Source organism: Nannobrachium achirus (assembly GCF_963921795.1).
Source record: "Nannobrachium achirus genome assembly, chromosome: 24".
In the NCBI taxonomy this organism is placed as follows: domain Eukaryota; kingdom Metazoa; phylum Chordata; class Actinopteri; order Myctophiformes; family Myctophidae; genus Nannobrachium; species Nannobrachium achirus.
The window spans coordinates 48,621,489-48,642,615 of NC_137831.1; the positions used below are offsets into that span (position 1 = coordinate 48,621,489).

A 21,127-nucleotide genomic window follows, 5' to 3' on the forward strand; every position below is an offset into this window, starting at 1 on the left:
TCGAAACCAAACAGGAAGTCGGCCATTTTGAATTCATTCACTAGTAAGAGACCTTACAACTGAATAAAGTTTAATGGGTTTATTGAACGATAAGGGGTGGATGTCATTTTGAACTATAAGGAACCCAGGCAGGACGAGACCATAGACTGTAAGAATATATGTGTAACCTTTCCTGTCTTAGCCTCCAGACTTATCAAAACCGGCAGACACAGGGGAACTGAATTCCATTCAATTCCACGGCCGAAGTTAACACGGTCCCATCCTCTTTTACAGTACACTTTAAGACATAATAAGACAGAATAAAGCCATAATAAGAAATAATGTGTTGGTAATTAGAGCTAATATATTTTATTAGACAGAAACAAAGACAGAATAGTAGAAAGAGCGAATACATTCTCTGGCACCGTCACCTGCCGCGGAACTGCAGCGGCAGACACTATTAGACAGAAACAAAGACAGAATAGTAGAAAGAGCGAATACATTCTCTGGCACCGTCACCTGCCGCAGACACCGTAGCGGTAAACTGCCCGTCCGTGCGGTGGTGGCTGAGACAGAATAGCAGAAAGCGAATACATTATCTGGCACCGGCATCGCTGGTAACTGCCGCGGCAGCCACCACCGCACAGACGGGCAGTTTACCGCTACGGGACCTGCCGGTCCGTGCGGCGGCCGCCGGTCCTACTGGCGGGACTGCTGGTCCTATCGCCGGCGATGCAGTGCGACTGCTGGTCGAACTAGCGGTCGTGCGGCAGTGTCTGCCGCTGCAGTTCCGCGGCAGGTGACGGTGCCAGAGAATGTATTCGCTCTTTCTACTATTCTGTCTTTGTTTCTGTCTAATAAAATATATTAGCTCTAATTACCAACTCATTATTTCTTATTATGGCTTTATCCTGTCTTATTATGTCTTAAAGTGTACTGTCAAGGTCAAGGTCAAGGTATACTTTATTTGTCCACAAGGGAAATTTGTCTTGGGCTTTCACCCCTGCTACAGCCACACACAAAACATCAGTAACAAAACAGTAGAGATACATACATTACATTGTGCACAGTGATTAATTAATACACTCAGTCAGTGCTGTTTCAGAGCGTCGTTCAACAATCCAATGGACACAGGTACAAATGATTTTTTAAACCTAATGTACTTCCATACAGGTTCACTGTACCTTCTTCCCGAAGGTAGAAGTACAAACTTCCCATGTAGCACATGGGTAGCATCAGCAATTATTTTCTGAGCCTGCCTTAGTGCCGCCTGCTCGTAAATAGACTGCAGAGAGGGGAGTTGTCTTACTCCTATAATCTTCCCTGCAGTCTGAACCAATCTCAACAATTTGGACCTCAGTTGCACTGAGAGATTACCGAACCAAACTGTAATACCAAATCTAACCAGGCTCTCCAAGACTGCCCGATAGAACACTAACATAAACTTTTGGTCAACACCGTGAACCCTCAGACGGCGGAGGAAGTGTAGTCTTTGCTGTAGTTTACTACAGAGGCTGTCCACATGTGTATTCCATGTTAGTGAATTGTCAATAGAAATGCCCAAGTATTTATATGAGGAAACCTACTGTAAAAGATGATGGGACCGTTAACACTATAACACTTAATCCGTAATCCGTTATTAACTTCGGGGTACAACCCAACGTGTAACTATTTTCCCGTTGCACAGTGGTGAATTAACAGTCACTTTTAATCAGGCAAAGTTTGTATATTATAACTTCTTCAGTATTGTGAACATCAAAACACTGCTTCTCTTCCCACAAACACTGCTTCTCTTCCCACATCAAACACTACACAGGTCAGAGCAGAGATCAACTACTTCCTCCCTCCACTATCCACACCTCCCGCGTGGCTGATTTAAAAAAAATTAAGTGGCATTTCTTCCTCGGCCTAGTGGGAATATGTGTGTGCGATTTCATGATAATTTCACTTTGCGTTTGGGATTTGAAGCATTTTGTTCAAAACGGCTCAATCCTACAAACTTTGGAAGCCAATCTTAGCCAATCAGGATGGAATATGCAAAATCGGACAGATCCGTGTCGATCACATGACTGTCGAGATACTGTCTACTGATTTGTAGGATTTTTGGACAAAATCTGTAAGAGTAGTGTACAGAAATGTGTTTTGCAAACATCGGCCTCATGGTGGCGCTAGAACAGGGCCATTTGAAAAATGTGGGTCAGAGGTTCTGAATTGGCATCCAGGGAGAGTGTGTGCTCATTTTGACAGCGACCTGGCAAACGGCGACTGAGATTAGGTGGTAACAAACTGCGAGGACGCACGCACGCACGCACGCACGCACGCACGCACGCACGCACGCACGCAGCGCACGCACGGACCGACGGAGGGGAAAACATACTCTCCCCCATGCCTTTGGCTGGTGGAGACGATAAATATTGGGAGCTACTGCGACAAAAGTGTGCAGATATTTTCAGTGGTGGAAAAAATACTAAAACGTTTTACTTAAGTAAAAGTATCAATACTGCAATACTCTGTCACAAGAAGTACAAGAGTAGGACCTACTGGTATCAAAATGTAATTAAAGTACCAAAAGTAAAAAGTACTCACTATAAAGAATGTCCCATTACATGTAGTAAAAAGTACTGACTATAAAGGAGATGTAGTGGAGTAAAAGTAAAAGTATTGGATATTGGAAATACTCAAATAAAGTACAAATACCTCAAAATTGTACTTAAGTACAGTATTTAAGTAAATGTACTTAGTGTCTTTACACCACTAACTGTGGCAACAGTGTGCAGACTCTAATATGTTTTATTGTGGACCTCAGCTAATGGTTAATGGAGGACAAGATTATGGGACAAATTCCATGCATGTAGATAATAAATATTAATAATTTATTTGTTAGACCTTCTATACAGTAACTCTTGTATTGACGGGGATCCTAAAAAGGAGATAATGTCTAATCTTTTTATGATAATCAAATTCAAATGTCTCTCATGCATTTACGAGATCATGCTTTATAGGCCATTGTGGCTTAAATACAGTACATGGTAATTGTTTATAACATACAACATACCCAGCCTTTATTTTCCATGGGGGTGGTAAAATACAGCTCACCGCTCAGTGAAAACAGCTTACCGGTTTGGAAATCCCAGCAGGAATACAGTACCATTTGGTTTGCTGGATAGTTCCGCTTTGACAGAAAGGGTAATAATCTGTGCACAAGTTCACAACACATTCACAACCCTTTGCTGTACCAACCCTTTGCTGTACCCATACATCCTCTACAACAGGGGGTCCGTCCCCAGAGTTACTACAGGGGCTCCTCCAAATCTTTGAGTGATAGAAGAAACATTTTCTCCTTTTTTATATTAACCACTTGAACGCTAGCGTCCATATTCTGAGAACTTTAGCCAAAAATAGCCAATCTACAAGCTCACAACGCCTCAGGTCTTTAACAGGGGGTCTGGGACCCCTAGGGGGTCCCCAGAGTTACTATAGCGGGTCCCCCAAATCTTTGAGTGATAGAAGAAAAATGTTCTCCTTTTTTATATTAACCACTTGAACCCTATAGCGTCCATATTCTGAGAACTTGCGCTGCGAGGCGTTGTGAGCTTGTAGATCTGCTATTTTTGGCAAAGAGCTTTGGTGTAGAGGGGAAAAAGAGCAGACTAAGTACAGAGTGAAAGGTCAGGTTTGTTAAGTATTGACGGTTCAAGTGGTTAAATATCTTAAAACACAAATTGACAATAATCCAAAATACACTGATGATTGTGCTGTCAAACAATGAAACTATATAGAATCCATGAACAGGTTGTGGGGATCCCTGCTTCATCTCTGTCTCAACTAAGGAGTCCTTGGCCTGAAAACGTTGAAGACCCCTGCTCTACAAGCCCCAACCAAAGGTCTTGGAGAGATGGGTTATGACAAGCATAGAGAAAGATAACATTAATATAATAATATAAATTGTTTAAAATACAGTAATAAATAATATGATTTCCCAGAAGCTGTAATGCTTAGTTTAATTATGGTTAAGGCTACGATCCAGTTGAATGCCATTTCAGCCTTGTGTATTTTCAATCAGTCATCTATGCTTTAGCCATACTGAAAATAGTGTTTATTAACAACGCGGCTCAGCATTTTGACCATATTGTTTGTAAACAGAAGGACTTCCCATAATGGCACTGACATGTTTATGGACATGAATATTTACTGTAGAGAAATAAACTAAGGATTCTGAGCGAGTCACAGGCTTATAATTCATGGTTAATATAGTGAAGAGATGCACTTGCAAGTATTAAAGGGTGATTTAGACCAGGGGTTTTCAAAGTGGGTGACGGGGCACCCTGGGGTGCCGTGACAGCAGTCCAGGGGTACCGCAAGATCATATGATAATTGGAATTTACCAAAATGGCTATTATCTAAACGTTTTCCTCGCAACATAATCACTCAAATATCTTCACTGTCGGGCAGAAACCTCGTATCTCCAAGTTTCAAATGTGTACGTATTTTGGTAAAGCAAAGCCCTGCTTCATCATACAAGACTGTTGCACAAAACTAGTGAAAACAGCGATGCGAGGCATTATGTGCTTGTAGATCTGCTGTTTTCACTAGTTTAGTACATTTTATAGATGATAAATACAAAACGGTTTTAGACATACAAGGTTTCCACCCGACAACGACGATATGCTATAAATATAAGGTGCTGGGAGTGAAAATTATAATGTAAGGGCGCCTCGGATTAAAAAAAATATATATTTATGGGGTGCCCTGGGACAAAAAAGTTTGGGAACCCCTGATTTAGACTGATCTACAGCAGATCTACAAAGCTCTCGTGATCTTATACAGGAGATCTGCTATTTTGCCGGACAAGAAAGGATGACTTGAGAAATACGCGTCCATCAAACATTAACCAGACCAGACCAATCAACAGGAAAAGGGGCCTCGTCTAACCTGAACACCACTACTCTGTTAGACAAAGGTCTGTCTTTATCAGATCCAAAGAAACTATAAAAAGATCTCCATCATGCCATGAGGACAGGGATGGATTACCCAACGGGCACAATGGGCCCAGGCCCAGGGGCCCCTGAGCTAGGGGGGCCCCTGAGCTTGAGCCACCGTGTGCCGGGGCCCTGTTATTAACGTTCCACTTTTTGCCAAATACGAATTTATTTGTTCATGTCAATAATATAACCCCAAATATTCCTAATCCACCATGATACATAATGTAAGTGTTTAACTCCTCAGTTTATCTATAAGACTTCAGAGTGAGGGATCCAAAAAGCAAGTGCAAAACAACAACAACATTTGATGTTCTAATGTCCACGCATTACATTACAACAATGAAGGGGCCATTAACATAACTGTTATGTTATCTACCCCGATTAATCTAAATGTGCCCCCTCATTCATAGCATCATATAACACTTGACTGTATGGTCCTTTAACACATGGGAAGCCAAGGTTTATAACATTTCTAGCTGTTGCTGCTGCCGTCGTTCACTTACGCTTTAATTTTGAAGAGCCTCGGAAGCTTCGTGCGTGTGCACGTGAGTGTCCACTGACGATTGAGGAGGATAATCCATTTGTTTACAAACGCTCGCGAAACTAAAATCCAAACCGGGGCCGACCATCGCGGTAAAGTGTTGCCGTGAAAACAATCAGATCTCTGCTTCCCTGGCTCTGTTTTCATCTCATTCATAGATAAAGCCCTTCTTATGTTTCAAAGTAGAATCTAAAGCAATGTAAACTGCCTCCGCATTTTCTCCCCCTGTCTCCTTGCCTGCAGCTGCGGGGTGACGTAATGGACTCAGGTCATTCAGAGGGCAGCTGCAGGCTCGTACAGTTAACTCTTCGTTGCCTCGTCTGTCAACGAGATAACTTCCTTTTGGCAGGGGGACACCTAGGCTGCATCCGAAATCCACCCTATTCTCTAATGTAGTGTACTAAAAGGGGGCTCCGCCATTTTGAACTAGTGTCCGAATGTATAGTGAGCATTTTTGTACCCTAATATAGTGTACTGAAGTATCCCACAATGCATTTTGATTTGTAGTGAGCATTCGATGGTCACTATTCAAGCGCTATTCAAGCCCTGCCGCCCCACAATGCACTGCGCTGCGGCCGCTGTCTCGCGCTTTGAGCACGCACATGCGGTGTGCACGCGCACACGCACACTGCAGGCTCGTCTCTGCGTCTCTGCATGGCAGGAGGAGTAGCCACCTGTTGCTGAGCAAACGCAACAGAGCCGTCCGTAGCAGAACCACCGGCTAAAGAAAACAACTGTCCACAGCATTGTCACCAGAGAACAAAATTTGCTTTTCATCATTTAATGATGAAAACAGCTCTAAAGTTGTTTATGAAGAGAATATACGAGAATAGACGCTGGAGGCTTTTGTTTTTCGATTTCTTCCCAACCTTCCACAGCTGATAATAATCATGATAAAATAATGTTATTTAAATTAGCAAGAATAACCTATTTTATCACAAACATGGGTGTATGTCTGCATGTGAGACAAATGAATGTGGCATAAACATTATTCATTCATTGATTCACCAATGAATGAATACAATTTAAAAAATATATATAGGCCTATATATTTTTTAACATTATTTTATTGAATTGTGATGAATAAAAACATAATTATATTTGGCCTATTTCTCATAATAACAACAACGCAACATGTTGGTATGTTATTTCCAATCCACAAGCATTGGGGAGTTGATGTACAAGCTCACAACGCGTCGCTTCGCCCCCTGTTGAGAGCTTGTAGATCGGCTATTATTTATTGCTCCAAAAGCCTAGAGTGTTTTAACACGCGACAGCGATGACGCAACCAGATGGCGACGGGGTAGTGTCCGAAATGCGCTGATTTGTTCACTACTGTAGTACACTACATCTGGATCCCTCATTTAGGGTTAGGGAGTAGGGAACGTGTTCCGCATTTCGGACACAGCCCTAGTGGCCTAAACTTATCCCTGAACGAGTTTGGCTCCCCAAGTGTTAAGTATGTGTTACCACCAGCCTTACCTGGCTGCCTGGGACAAGTGAGAGTCTTTGCATAAACATAAAAAGCCATCAAATGTATAGGAGCCAAACTCTTGCAAGAAGTATAATGAATAATTTATTATTAAAATATAGATAATAATAATATATCTAAAATAATCATATTTGAACTGCATTTATTTCCTAATCTAACTTTTAAATCACGTTCATATTTAAAACGAGCCCTTCTCTACCGGCCGTTACAAAAGCACTGATGGCAGAGGTTGTTATTTTTCTGTGAAAGAAAATACAATCGCAAAAGAATCCAGGACATATCAGATTACTTTTACTCCTACCCTCCGGAAAAAGGTCAAATCAATACAAAATTGGGCACTGGGCGATTAAATATTGTTTCATCATGGGCACTCTGTGTGTTAAACTAATGTAAAGTGATTAATTGCAACGTACGTTATGTGAGCCAGCACAGACATGCCACTGCCTGTGGGCACATTTCCTAATAAGGGTGACACAACTTTCCTTTGAGATGATGATGTGGTCATGGTAACACTGTTTCTCAATCTTACTTCTGCAGAAATTATCTGTTAGGGTTAAGGTGATTGCTTAAGCAAGGACAGGCTTTAACAATAAGTTGAAGTAGCAGGTTCAAATCATGCATACTTTACATTATTTCATACAATTGACTTTTTCTTATTTTGGAAACAATTAAATTGCCAATTTCAAACGGCAAAGCATACATAAGCTACACAATATTGTGTATAGTTATAACTATTCTATACATTTTAGGGGGTCTTTTTTGTGACTTTAAAAACAAAAAAATGTTTTTGGAGCGGCTGCACCGCGCACACGGAACACACACCACCGCTGCGTCACCGTGCAGTCGTAAGAAGGGGGGGCCCTTTGCATTTTGGTGCCCAGGGGCCCATTTCTTCATAGTCCGTCTATGCATGAGGAGGTCACTCAGAGTGTATTTATTCTCTAAAAAGGAAGGACAGGGAGAGAGGTGACAATGCTACACGCTGTGGGATTAGCTTTCCTGATGCTGCTGTCTCAGATTGGGGCAGCAATGGAGGAACGGTGAGTCTGGAGCAGCGTTGATTTTGACTAAAACTATGACGAAAAATGTTTGTCGACTGCGACGAAAACCAAATAAAAACTAAGCTGTGATGACTAAAACTAAGACTAAATATATTGACATTTTCATCAACAAAATAAAAACTAGACTAAAACATTAGGGAGGGACTAGTGGAGCTATCAGGTGTTGCGTGCTGAAAATAGCAGATCTACAAGCTCAAAACGCGTATTGTGAGCTTGTAGATCTGCTATTTTCAGGAGCAGATCTACAGGAGGAGCTGTGTCAAAATACATTTCAGTTGACTAAATCAACTGTAGATTTAGTCGCCTAAAATCGTATGATATTTAGTCGACTAAAATTAGACTAAAACTAATACTTTTCAGGTGACTAAATCTTGACTAAAACTAAATTATTCAAAAGACTATGACTAAAACTAAATCAAGATTTGCTGTCAAAAACAACACTGGTCTGGAGTGGACGGCAGAAATCTCCTGTGTTAAACACTGGTCTGTTATTATGAGCAGCTATAGCAGTACAATGTGTTGCAGTACAACTATGTCTGTTATTATGATCAGCTATAGCAGTACAATGTGTTGCAGTACAACTATGTCTGTTATTATGACCAGCTATAGCAGTACAATGTGTTGCAGTACAACTATGTCTGTTATTATGATCAGCTATAGCAGTACAATGTGTTGCAGTACAACTATGTCTGTTATTATGATCAGCTATAGCAGTACAATGTGTTGCAGTACAACTATGTCTGTTATTATGACCAGCTATAGCAGTACAATGTGTTGCAGTAAAACTATGCATGCTTTTCTTACCTTTCTGTCAAATGCTGGTTCACAATATTATGTATTCTTTCCAGTCCTGTCAGGGCAGGAAAAGCATCACATTTAATAATGCAATCGACCATGGATTTCTTTTTTTTTTTTTTTTTTTATCCCACGATTTTTGTAACCCATTTTTTCACCCGGTGCCAATTGCCTAAGCTGTGATCCTGGGCTCTACTCTCCCTCTGCCAACCTGGGGAGGGCCCCGAACTGAGCTCATGCTTCCTTCAATGCATGAGGAGTGAGCAGGCCGCTTCTTATCACCTGACAGGGGGAGCTTCCCCGGTTGGACGTGGCGCGTGGAAGGAACACGTTATTCCAACCAGTTCCATTCCCCTCCATCAGGCGCCCCGGCTGGCCAGGGGGAGGCTTTATAGAGACCAGGATTTCTGATGTTTACATTGAAGATTAGTTAGTCACCGTACATAAAACAATGTTTTACTGTAAATGAACAAATGAATGTATATCTTGCCAGTTTCAGTTACTGATGAAATATTTCATTATGTTATAAATATATAAAGTATTAATATTTCATATTTACCATTTGAGTATATACCTGAATCAAAAGAATCAAGGTATGTATTCAAATATTGAAAAATTAATTCAATATTATGTTGTGGATAAAAACGGTCCATTTGGCAATGGCGGTGGTGTGGTACTTTAAATCCTGCTAATAATCATCTATTGATTCTGTTAGGCTAGAGTAGGCTGTCTTACTATATTCATGAAAACTGATACATTTGTAACTTAAGTGTTTTTGTCTCTGGCTATGACAGGAGAGGTTGAGAATACTGCACGTAATCATTGTGTCTGTATAACATACTGTGTTTGGTCTGTGTGTGCGTGTGCATGCGTGTGTGCGGTGCGGTGCGGTGCGTGCGTGCGTGCGTGCGTGCGTGCGTGGTGTGTGTGTGATGTGTGTGTGGTGTGTATGTGTGTGTGTCTAACAGAATGGAATATGACTACTACAAATACCACCCAATGATAGAGGTAAGACAATACACATGTATGCTTTGGCAAGCACTAAATCTCTCTCTCTCTCTCTCTCTCTCTCTCACGCGCACGCACGCACGCACGCACGCACGCACGCACGCACGCACGCACGCACGCACACACGCACACACACACACACACACACACACACACACACACACACACACACACACACACACCCTTAATTGCGCAATAGAACCTGACAAGCTATCACTTAGTTTTGTTTAGACAGAGAATAATTATGTTCCAGCTAGTCTTTACTCTTCTTATTTTTTTCACTTTACAAAACAGAACGTATTTTATTTGTATTACATTTTAATGTAGTGATTGGTTTATTTAGTTAAGGGCAGATGGAGATGGATCAAAAAAGATAGTTATCCAGCACATTCCCTAGTCTTGGTATGTGTGTATTTCAAGGCTGTAATAATGGGTTCCTGTAACATCGCAGTCACATGGTGTGCTTTTATTTTACCACAGTGTATTGCTACTATGCTCTTCCCCACAGATCTCCTCGTGGATGATCCAGATTGCCAAGGAATACCCTTCACTTGTTTCCAAAGAGATTTATGGCGAGACTTATGAAAACAGGCCCATTAGCCTTCTCAAGGTAATCCACCTATGTCACAACATACTGTATGAAAACAAGGTTATCCCTTAGTTTTATCTGTCTGTAAAAAGTGCCCTCTCCAGACCATGAATGCAGTTTTCACTATGGTGAAAGAAATGCAAATGCCCTCTTTCCATGACATACCTGAAGGCAGCATTCAAGCGAATTGCCTTGTCCAAACGGGAGAATGTTTTCTGCAGGTCGTTCAGTCCGAGTGTATCAAAGGGTGCGTTCGGAAATGCGCACCGGGTGTGTGCTCAGTGTAGTGAGTGCCTAAACCTAACCCTAATCCTAACCCTAACCTCAGTAAAACTATGCCTAAACCTAACCCTAACCATAACCACACCCGGTGCGCATTTCCAAACGCACCCTTTGATACACTCGGACTGAATCACCTGCATAAAATATTCTCCCTTGTCCAAACTCTGCTTTACTTGAATGCAGCATCTTATGCTGAAATCCATGCCGTTACTTCACATCTCCAGTATTGATTAGGCTTAGTAGTTCAGTGTGGTATCAAGCACCAAAAATAGCCGACCTCCAAGCTCACAACACGTCGCAGTCGATATTTTCACCAAAAGGCCCTTTTAGAAATGTCAGCCCCTGCCTCTCTAATATTCTCTGCACGTCCCTGCCAAATGTGTTCTTTAGATTGGCAGGAGCTCTGGAGAGACAACAAAGAAAGCTATCTGGATGGACTGTGGAATCCACGCTAGGGAATGGATCGCCCCAGCGTTCTGTCAGTACTTTGTCAGAGAGGTACGGTGTGTGTGTAAAAATAAACTCTGAATCGGGTTGAATTTGTGCATCTCATTCATGTTCACCAATTACTCATGTTCAACTCGCCCACCATCAGATCCTCCAGGCATACACAACAGACCCAAAGATGAGTGAGATGATGAAGAACGTGGACTTCTACGTGACCCCTGTGCTGAATGTGGATGGATACATCTACTCCTGGAAGGATAACACAGTGAGTACCAATGTCTGATGTTTACAGGAGGCGCAGTTATGGAAACAGTAACACAGTGGAGTCAGTTCAGAAAAAGCGAAGGTATGCCAACATGACTGGTGTCTTGCATGCGCACCTTCGTCACATGCAAGACACCAGTCATGTTGCCATACCTTAGCAACAGGCATGATACATTTATTTTAAGTACATTTTATTTTTTCCCCTCGTTTCTACAGTTTCTTGGGCTGGATATGGCAGCCTGGAACGGTTGTTCAAGTGCAGAAAAACTTGGCATGTTAGTAAACGTGCCACAATTAACAATAATGCATTGCACCTGTGCAGTTGACCTGCGGAACCTGGGAATATACCATTTTGTCAAGATGGGGAGAATAAAAGTGTGGAGAATATAATTATACTACCTTGTTAAAGTGACCATTTTGTGAAATTTTGCATTTGTAGTTATTTTACTGTAATTTAACAACATAATAACCAGCACAGATAGACAAAGAGACATTCATGGATTTATATTTAAAAGTTACTTTTATTTTCCCCCCTGGACCCAAGGTATGGCAGCTGCATACTCCTGGACCCCCCCTGGACCCAGGGTATGGCAGCTGCATACCCCTGGACCCCCCCTGGACCCAGGGTATGGCAGCTGCATACCCCTGCCATACCAAATTGATGCCCCAGCAGTAACACTAGTGTTCATAGAAGTGCCATCTCGGTGCCAAGAATGAATCGTTCAAAGATCATTTGTTCCCACCGTTTCTAAACTGTGGGATGGGACCCATGTCTGGGTCACGGACCAATTTTTATGTGTCATGAGTAAATATCACATTTATTTTCTTTTTCCATAATATATTGAAATAATATAATATTTCAAAAGATAAAAAAAAGAAATGCAAAGGTATTTTATAAATGAAATGAAGTAATGAAAATAGCACATCTACAAGCTCACAAGTGCGCTTGTAGATCTGCTTTTTTCACTAGTTTGGGTCCCAGGCAAAGGTCTTGACACTTATGAGCAAAATCGTTTTGGAACCACTATTCTAGGGACTGGGTGCATGCAAAATGTAGATGAGGAAAAGATTTACCTTTCATCGAATGTTTCCATGATTTTGGCAGTTAACTCTGGGTTGATGTTTTACTTTTATGGCACCCTAAGCAGCCTCAAATTGATAAGAAATTGTACACCATATTAAAATGCTCCCAATAAATGTAGTTGATGAGTTACTTGGCCACACAAAGCTCAGTGGTCTTGTTCAGTTGTTAAACTGGCCACTAGAGATGGGAAGAAAGCTTTTCAGGGACCAGCATGGGCTGTGTATTACAAATGAGCGCTAATTAATAGGGCATAATGTTTATTAAACACACTATTCATACATTTTGACTTCTGCAGACTCGACTGTGGAGGAAGTCCAGATTACCCGGACCTGAGGATTGTCTCTGTTTTGGTGGCACTGACCTCAACCGCAACTTCGATTCCAACTGGGGGAGTGAGTGTTCAACAAATACTGTATATGGGTTATAGTAGTGGTGCGTCTGCCAAAATAGGTAGTGGTCAGAGGGAGATCACTTTTCACTGTTTTGGGCAGTTGTCCTGACCTCCATTACTTGTATGAGTAAAACTGTATCAACCACTGCATTGTTGGTGGTCTAAATCTGTGGTTCTCAACCTTTTCAGGCCGCGACCCCCATAATAATCATATTTTAACTGGGGACCCTCCCACCCTATGGCAACACATTTTGTATAACACGGTTCTATTGTGAAAATAGCCGATCTACATGCTCACAACGCCTCACATTGTGAGGCGTTGTGAGCATTGTAGATCGGCTATTTTCACAATGTCTGCCTCTAATATTTGACAATTTGGCTAATGTTTAATTTGTCATTTTTAAAGGTATTAAAAAGTCCTTAAATTGTCACTTTAGAAATGTGCAGATACCCTCTATACACTTAATCTTTATGTTGGTTTGTTTAATGTTGAGTGAGAAAACAATGTTTCACGTTAATCATCTGGGGACCCCCCAAAATAACCCACAGGTTGAGAACCACTGGTCTAAATTATAGAACATGTTATAGCATACTCAGACACACGCACGCATGCCTAAATGGTAAATGGTGTTTTATTCCAAAACGCTTTACATAGATTGTGCATTACATTCACCCATTCACACACACATTCATACACCGATACCATGCAAGGCACCAACCAGCGCATCAGTAGCAATTAGGGGTTCAGACTTCATAGTCTTTCCTGCAAGGACACTTCAACTAACTCTGGGCAGGGATCGAACTGGGAACCTTGCGGTTCTCCCTCCGGCCGCTCTACTGGCCACTGGGCCACTGCCTACTATGCACTTACACAAACCAACTCCCCCCCGAGTGTGCGACAAAGTGACTTGCGCCTTGCGCTGTACTGCCTTTTGCTAATCACGTGTTGGACATCATAACTTTAGCGTTCTATCTAATTTTAACATCTTGATTAATGATATGCTGATGCTATGACTTGAGGTACAATAATGATAAGCTATGGTTTACCTTGGAGCTCAAGCTGCATATCGTCGTTGTCGGGTGGAAATCTTGTCTTGTATTTATCTTTTTTTAATTTTTTTATGATTTAAACTATAGTGAAAACAGCCGATCTACAAGCACACAACGCCTCGCACCACGAGGCGTTGTGTGCTTGTAGATCGGCTGTTTTCACTACTTTTGTGCAAGGGCCTTGTGTGATGAAGCAGGGCTTTACTTTGCGGGAAAAAGTTACACATTTGAAACTTGGAGATACGAGGTTTCTGCCCGACAGTGGCGATATATGGCACTAAGTACATTAGTACTCAGATCTGAAAAATCTATTTTAATAGGAGACCCACTGGCATAAAACAAGAGCCCCAGACCTCAATTCAGTCCCTGGTCTAACCGGCTAAACCTGTTTTACTGCTGGTTTGAGATGCTAAACAATCGTAAATGTGTACCAACACTGCACCACATGGCGAGCAAATTCATTGAATGAACTCAATACTTAGCAATATGCAATATCCATTTGTGATCCTAATTATTCAACTGAGTAATACTTGTACTCTTAGGGCTGCAAAGATCAATTATTTACTTAGTAATTATTCTATCGATTACTTTTTCCATTAATAATTGAATAATCAAGAAGCACGTAAAAAGACAACATGTATATGTACTGTATAGTGAATTACAGTACATTTTATAATCAACTAAAATGAAGTCATCAACAAATTAAGCCCAATTGTATACTTTGTTGTACGTTGTCTCAAAAAACAAACGTGTCACATTGAAACACATTGTGAGCTTGTAGGTCAGATATTTAAATGTTTTAAACAAAAATATTTTGGAGCGATTTTTTATATACACCACCAAAAAATGTAATCGATAAATCGATAGGTTTGATTAACTGTTGCTTCCATACTCCACAGCCATCGGGGTGTCACGTAACTGCTGTTCAGAGGTATACTGCGGCCCCAGCGCCCTGTCTGACCCCGAGGCTCGGGCCGTCACCGACTTCGTAGGGAGAATGAAGGACAACGTCCTGTGTTTCCTGACCATCCACTCCTACAGCCAGCTGATTCTGGTCCCCTACGGCCATCCCAATGTCACTGCCCCCAACTACAATGAGCTGGTACCAAAGTCTACATAGCACCCGTTTCGGATGTTATCATGCCATATAATGGCCGATTATCACGTATGATCAGATAATTGTAATGGGCCAGAAGGGCCATGCTCTGCCGGCCCATTATCAGCCCATTAGAGAAGGCTGTCGTCAGCCCATTCATAAGTAATGCAATTGCACCATCTAGTGGTCAAAGAAAAGAAGGGTATCAGTAGGATTCAAACCCAATAGGTTGTGTTTTCTAGCCAACCAATATAACAGCTCACACTACTGGATACACAACAGAAGTTAGGGTTAGATTTTTGGTTAGGTTTAGGCATAGTTTTACTTTAAGTTAGGGTTTGGGTTAGGTTTAGGCATAGTTTTACTGAGGTTAGGGTTAGGGTTAGGCATAAGACACACGTCAAAGATAAAAACACAAAAAAAGAAGGGTTTGGTCAGCTGCTGGGTAGCTCAGTGCATGAGTTGAGTAATGTGGCTGCTATTAATATGGTCCAAAATGCGTCAAAATGCCATCAGTCGGAGAGTATGGCCATCCTGGCCCATTACAATGAGCTGATAACAAGTGATAATCGCCAAATGGGATGATAAACGGCAGAAACGGCTGCACATAGAGGATAACCATAGTGTTCATGAATAAAGACAAAGTTAAAAATATTACCATGAAAACAGACACTTCCATTTTAACCATGCCCGTGTGTACATGGCCCACAATGTTATTACTATGGTTTGGTTTCTCAGATGGAGGTGGGTCTGGCTGCAGCAGATGCCATAAAGGCGGTTCATGGGATGAACTACACTGTGGGAAGGTCTCCAGACATACTGTGTAAGTATAGGAGCAGACCTCTCGCAGCAGCAGCAGATTTACCCCCAAATCACCTATAATAACACTGAACACAGCAACGTTCTAAAGGGCGACTGGGTCTTTGCCACCAGTACTGTGGCCCTAGGCTTTGAAACTACTTGAGAGGATCAGGCTAGCAAGTTCAGTGTTTTTCAGTCTTGTATAACACTTATTGCGACCTTAGTATCTGAAACAACGCAGGCTGACTCTGTCTGTCTGTCTGTCTGTTTGTCTGGACGTGTACACTTTTTTATGGTCTATGGGTTTGCCACTCTGACATCACACTTTGACATCACTGTGATGTCATGGGAAACACTCTTAACACAATTCCTTTTATGCCCATATATGGAGATCCCTGATGTCATCAATATTAAGCCCATATCTAACAGGACTTCATATGGGAATGCCCATACAGTATATGGGGGAAGACCAACAGGAAGACAGCCCATATCTGTGTGGCTGGTTCAGACAGGGATCTCCATGTATGGGCATAAAAGGAATTGTATGTTGTGATGTCATGGGAACCACTCTAACAGAATCCCTTTTATGCCCATGTATGGAGATCCCTGATGTCATCAATATTAAGCCCATATTTAACAGGACTTCATATGGGAATGCCCATACAGTATATGGGGGAAGACCAACAGGAAGACAGCCCATATCTGTGTGGCTGGTTCAGACAGTGATCTCCATGTATGGGCATAAAAGGGATTGTATGTATGATGTCAGATGTGATAGACATCATAGCATTTTCACATAACAAAAAACTGAGTAAGCATGTTTGGGTCTCACAGCATCTCTCCATATACAGTACAAGGATCTCCATATATGGGTACCAGGGGTCTCCATATATGTGGTCCAGGTACATCACTGGCTAGACGGCCAAGACATGGAGCGACCTCGCCCTTTAGGGCACGGCCCTTTCGCCCTGAGGTGTCTTACTAGTTAAAAACACAATTCACCGTTTGTCAGCCTTCTGATTGGTTCCTGAGACTCCCTGACTGGCCAACCAGAAAAAACCATTCACTTTTTGCTATCGGGGGTGGAGTTTGTGCAGTGGAGAATGTTGCTTCAGGCTTTCAAGAACAGTCCGCACTGCGCGACACGGCATGCGTCTGGTACGGCCGCGATTTACGGCCGCGATTTCGCTCAATATAATGAATAAGCTTCAACAAACTAGTTCACATGGACCTTATCAATGTAACTAAGAGTTACGATTGGGTACATATATTTTAAATGGGCAGAATTACGAAAAGCCAGCCTATTATGTGAGGAGAACAGATTATAGTTCTCCTCTTCCTACCCAAGATGCAATGCGCTTTCTTTTTCTATTTCTATTCTCTCTCTGATCCAGAGGATTAAACTAATTAAAACATATATTTTCGGGGGTAAATTACTGTTTTGCTATGTAATTACTGTACCTTTTTCTTCCTTTTTTATTAATATCACGTAGATGTGTTTTTTTTGGTACTTTATATAGCTGTAATGAGGCTATGAAGGAAAAAAAAATCCCATCCACTTCCACTATAAAAGAATCTGCAATAGTGATTCTGTCCCACTGGGATTAAACAAATTAAAACATATATTTTCGGGGAAACCCCCTGTTTTGCAATGTAACTACTGTACCTTTGTCTTCCCTTTTTATTAATATCACCTAGATGTTTTTCCTTTGGTACTTTAAATTGCAATAATGAGGCTATGAAAAAAAAAATCCCATTCACTGCCACTATAAAAACAATCTGCCCAGGGTTAATGTCCCACCATAGTAACAGGGCAGAATAGGGCGGGATTTGCAAAAGCCTGAATTAACCTATAGAACAGGGGTCTTCAACAGGGGGTCCGGGACCCCTAGGGGGTCCTCAGAGTTACTACAGGGGGTCCTACAAATTTTTGTGTGATAGAAACCTTTTTTCTCCTTCTTTATATTAACCATTTGAACGCTAACGTCCATATTTTGAGAACTTTAGCCAAAAATAGCAGATCTACAAGCTCACAACGCCTTGCGCTGCGAGGCGTTGTGAGCTTGTAGATCGGCTATTTTTAGCAAAGCGTTTTGGTATAGAGGGGAAAAAGAGCAGACTAAGTACAACTTGACCTTTCACTATGAGTGAAAGGTCAAGTTTATTAAGTATTGACGGTTCAAGTGGTTAAATATCTGAAAACACAAATTGACATGAATCCAAAATACACCGATGACTGTGCTGTCAAACGATGAAACTATATGGAATCTATGGTTCATCTCTCTCTCAACTAAAGGCCCTCTCACATCTAACAACTTTGAAAAGATTTTGGAAAGATTTCTAAAAGACTACCCTCTCACACTAAAAGATTTGAAAAAGACTCCCCAAAGACTTAATTGATTTTTAAAAGATTCCAGTTGTTAGATGTGAGATGCCTCTAAAGATTTTGTAAAGACTGGTTCAAGATTCCCTTTTATTTGCTGAAATCTGTCTGAAATAGGCCTATTATAGCCATTGTGTTCCTATTCCTCTGACTAGCTCCCCCCTACAGAGTGGTGTAACATTAATCACTTTAGCCCTATTTGGCTAATGAAAATAGCCGATCTACAAGCTCACAACGCGTTGCATGATCGCAGTATACAGTATTGATACTTTTACTTATGTAAAACATGTGAGTACTTTTTCCATCACTGCATGCACACACAACGAGCTCCGCCCTCCTCCCTCAGTCCTATCTCGTTCTCTCCTCTAGCCGACGCAGATTGATCCTAATGATCCTATCAACTTATTATCAACTTCCAATGTTTGGAATAATGAACTATAATAATAAAGGGCTGTCGCAGCCGCACCAACAGCTACTAGTGGCGACGTGACCGGTTACCGACCAGGCTGGCAGCTCAGCGTTTGGGGAATGAATGGCTTTTGGCTCACTATAGCGTTCTGTTTTGGTTGTTACGTCATTGTACTCTAGTCAGACTCAGCCCCGATTTGTGAAAATATCAAACCAGTTTGATATTCTCATAACAGAATCTGGGTCTCAAGTCGGGGTAAAAATCGAGTCGGACCACTACCTCACATTTACTGATTGAGTAACGACCGAATCACGGGAGCGCGCCGCGACTCGTCTCGATTTTATTACGACTGAGAAATCTTTTCAAAGTTGTTAGGTGTAAGGCTAGCTTAAGGGGTCCTTGGCCTGAAAACGTTGAAGACCCCTGCTATAGAACACTGCATGACGAGTTCCTCATCTTTCTCTGCAGACCCGAACTCTGGCTCTTCAAGAGACTGGGCTCGCCAAGTGGGGATCCCCTTCTCCTTCACGTTTGAGCTCCGGGACAAGGGCCAGTATGGCTTCAAGCTGCCAGAGGACCAGATCAAGCCTGCGTGTGAGGAGGCGTACGCCGGAGCCCTGCACATCATCCAGCACGTGCACGACAAGAACTTCACTCCTCAGTCCGGTGCAGTCCTCACCGCCACCGCCACGCTGTGGACCACACTGCTGGCGGCATGGGTCACTGGCACCGCAGCGCTGTGAGAGCGGCACAACATCGTTCTATGAACACTTCATTTACTTTCAATTAAATCGATTTCTGTCTCATCTTCATCACTCACGCAATGCACTCGAGCACACAACCTCGCACTCGATACCAAGTAGACCAAGAAAGTGTCTTATGTTAGTGAATTTGGCTAATGCCAGATTAACACTAATGATAAGCTCTGCAAATTTGCACAGCTCTCTCTCTTGTACCCACAAACATTGCAAGTGTGGTGTAGCCTGATTTCAGACTCACGATTTAGTCTGAAACTGTGCCCTATTCTGAAAGATTTCTAAATTCTGGGGGAGGGACTTTTGTGCGAGCGACGCCCGGTGATCGCGCGACGCACGGTCGTGGCATGTGTGTGTGTGTATGTGTGTGTGTGTTTGTGTGTGTGTCTCTGTCTGTGCCAGTGAACTGCAACCAGAAACATGTAATCAACATTAACAGCTTGGTGAAATCAGCGTGCGTGCGCGCGCGTGTGTGTGCCTGCCACAGCCTGCCTGGTGTGTGAACTTCGTTTGAATCGTTTCAACTGCTGCACGGATTGGTTATTCGTTAGACCCACCCCCACCCCCCGCGATTCATTTACTCAGCTCCAGACCAGAGAAACAGTCCACTCTGAGAATGGACGGGTCTTTGGGCTTGAAACCTGGCAAGGTGTGGTGCTACGGCGACCGCGTTTTTCCCGGTGAACCTAAGCGCAACAGTGGGGGCCAATGGGCAAGGAGGGTCGCGAGCTTATGAGAAACAACTAAAATAAGGACTTAAAACCTGGCGAAAACAGTTGCATGCATTAGCGCAAGATGACGATAAAGGAAATCATTAAATGGAAAAAATTAAATGAACTTCTGAAAAGCCCACTAGGCTTTATGGCAAAAACTTTGCGTGCATTAGCGCAAGATTAGATGAGGATAAAGGAAATCATTAAATGGAAAACATGAAATTAACTTCTGAAAATGCTTCTAATCTAAGCCTACACTAAACTACTATAAAACTAGTAGAACCGCGATCTTGCCACACGTGACTAATTGTGGTTGTAAACAATAACAGACAATCTAAATCCTTATTAGTCTAGTAGTGGGAAGAAGGGGCCCCAATCATCATGGCCCCAAATAACTTTTAAATATCTTACAATTGGCGACGAGTCTCTTCCGAAATTGGCAAGAGTTCCTCTCAATACATAAAGTATAACCTCTCCATCATCGGCAATAGTCAGTGGTGTGTTCACCACACTCCCGCACCCCCACCGTTGCGCTCAGGTTCACCGGGAAAACCGCGGTCGCGGTGCTACGTCCGAGATCTTTTACTTGAATGACAAAGTCAGGGGGGGGAACAACGCATACTTGATTGTTTTTAATGGTGAGCTGGGCCATGGTTGATGCATGCACACTGGCACAGATGACTGGGCACCAGAAGAATGCATGAATAGAAACTCCTCTTTAAACTGCTGTAATGCTACTGTAATGATGCTTTTAGGCAAAACAACTGTTCTTGTATTTATGTATTATGCTCTGTTTTCCCTGTGTAATGCAATGTAGTGTACTCTATTGTCTGCCTGTTTTTGTTTTTGTGTTTTTTGTGTGGACTAAATCAGTGGTTCTCAAATTGGATTTCAGGGACTCTCTAGGTTCCTTAATGGGGGTCTAAATTGACCCTTACAAGTCTGTAACTTTGACCGTGTACAAATGGAACCAATTTGTACACTGTCAAAGTTAAGGGGAGATCA

At 42.1% G+C, this 21,127-nt stretch overlaps 1 protein-coding gene across 1 annotated transcript; it reads left to right on the forward strand.

The window, feature by feature from the left end:
• Window positions 1–7,966: 7,966 nt before the first annotated feature.
• Window positions 7,967–19,397, forward strand: LOC308280350 (carboxypeptidase O-like; the record flags this gene model as incomplete). Its single annotated transcript, XM_080720612.1, has 9 exons — window positions 7,967–8,034; window positions 9,819–9,858; window positions 10,367–10,468; window positions 11,120–11,227; window positions 11,325–11,441; window positions 12,820–12,916; window positions 14,865–15,067; window positions 15,800–15,884; window positions 19,123–19,397. The coding sequence occupies 9 exons, from the start codon at window positions 7,967–7,969 to the stop codon at window positions 19,395–19,397; spliced, it is 1,095 nt and encodes a 364-aa protein (XP_080576738.1).
• Between the last annotated feature and the right edge of the window lie 1,730 nt (window positions 19,398–21,127).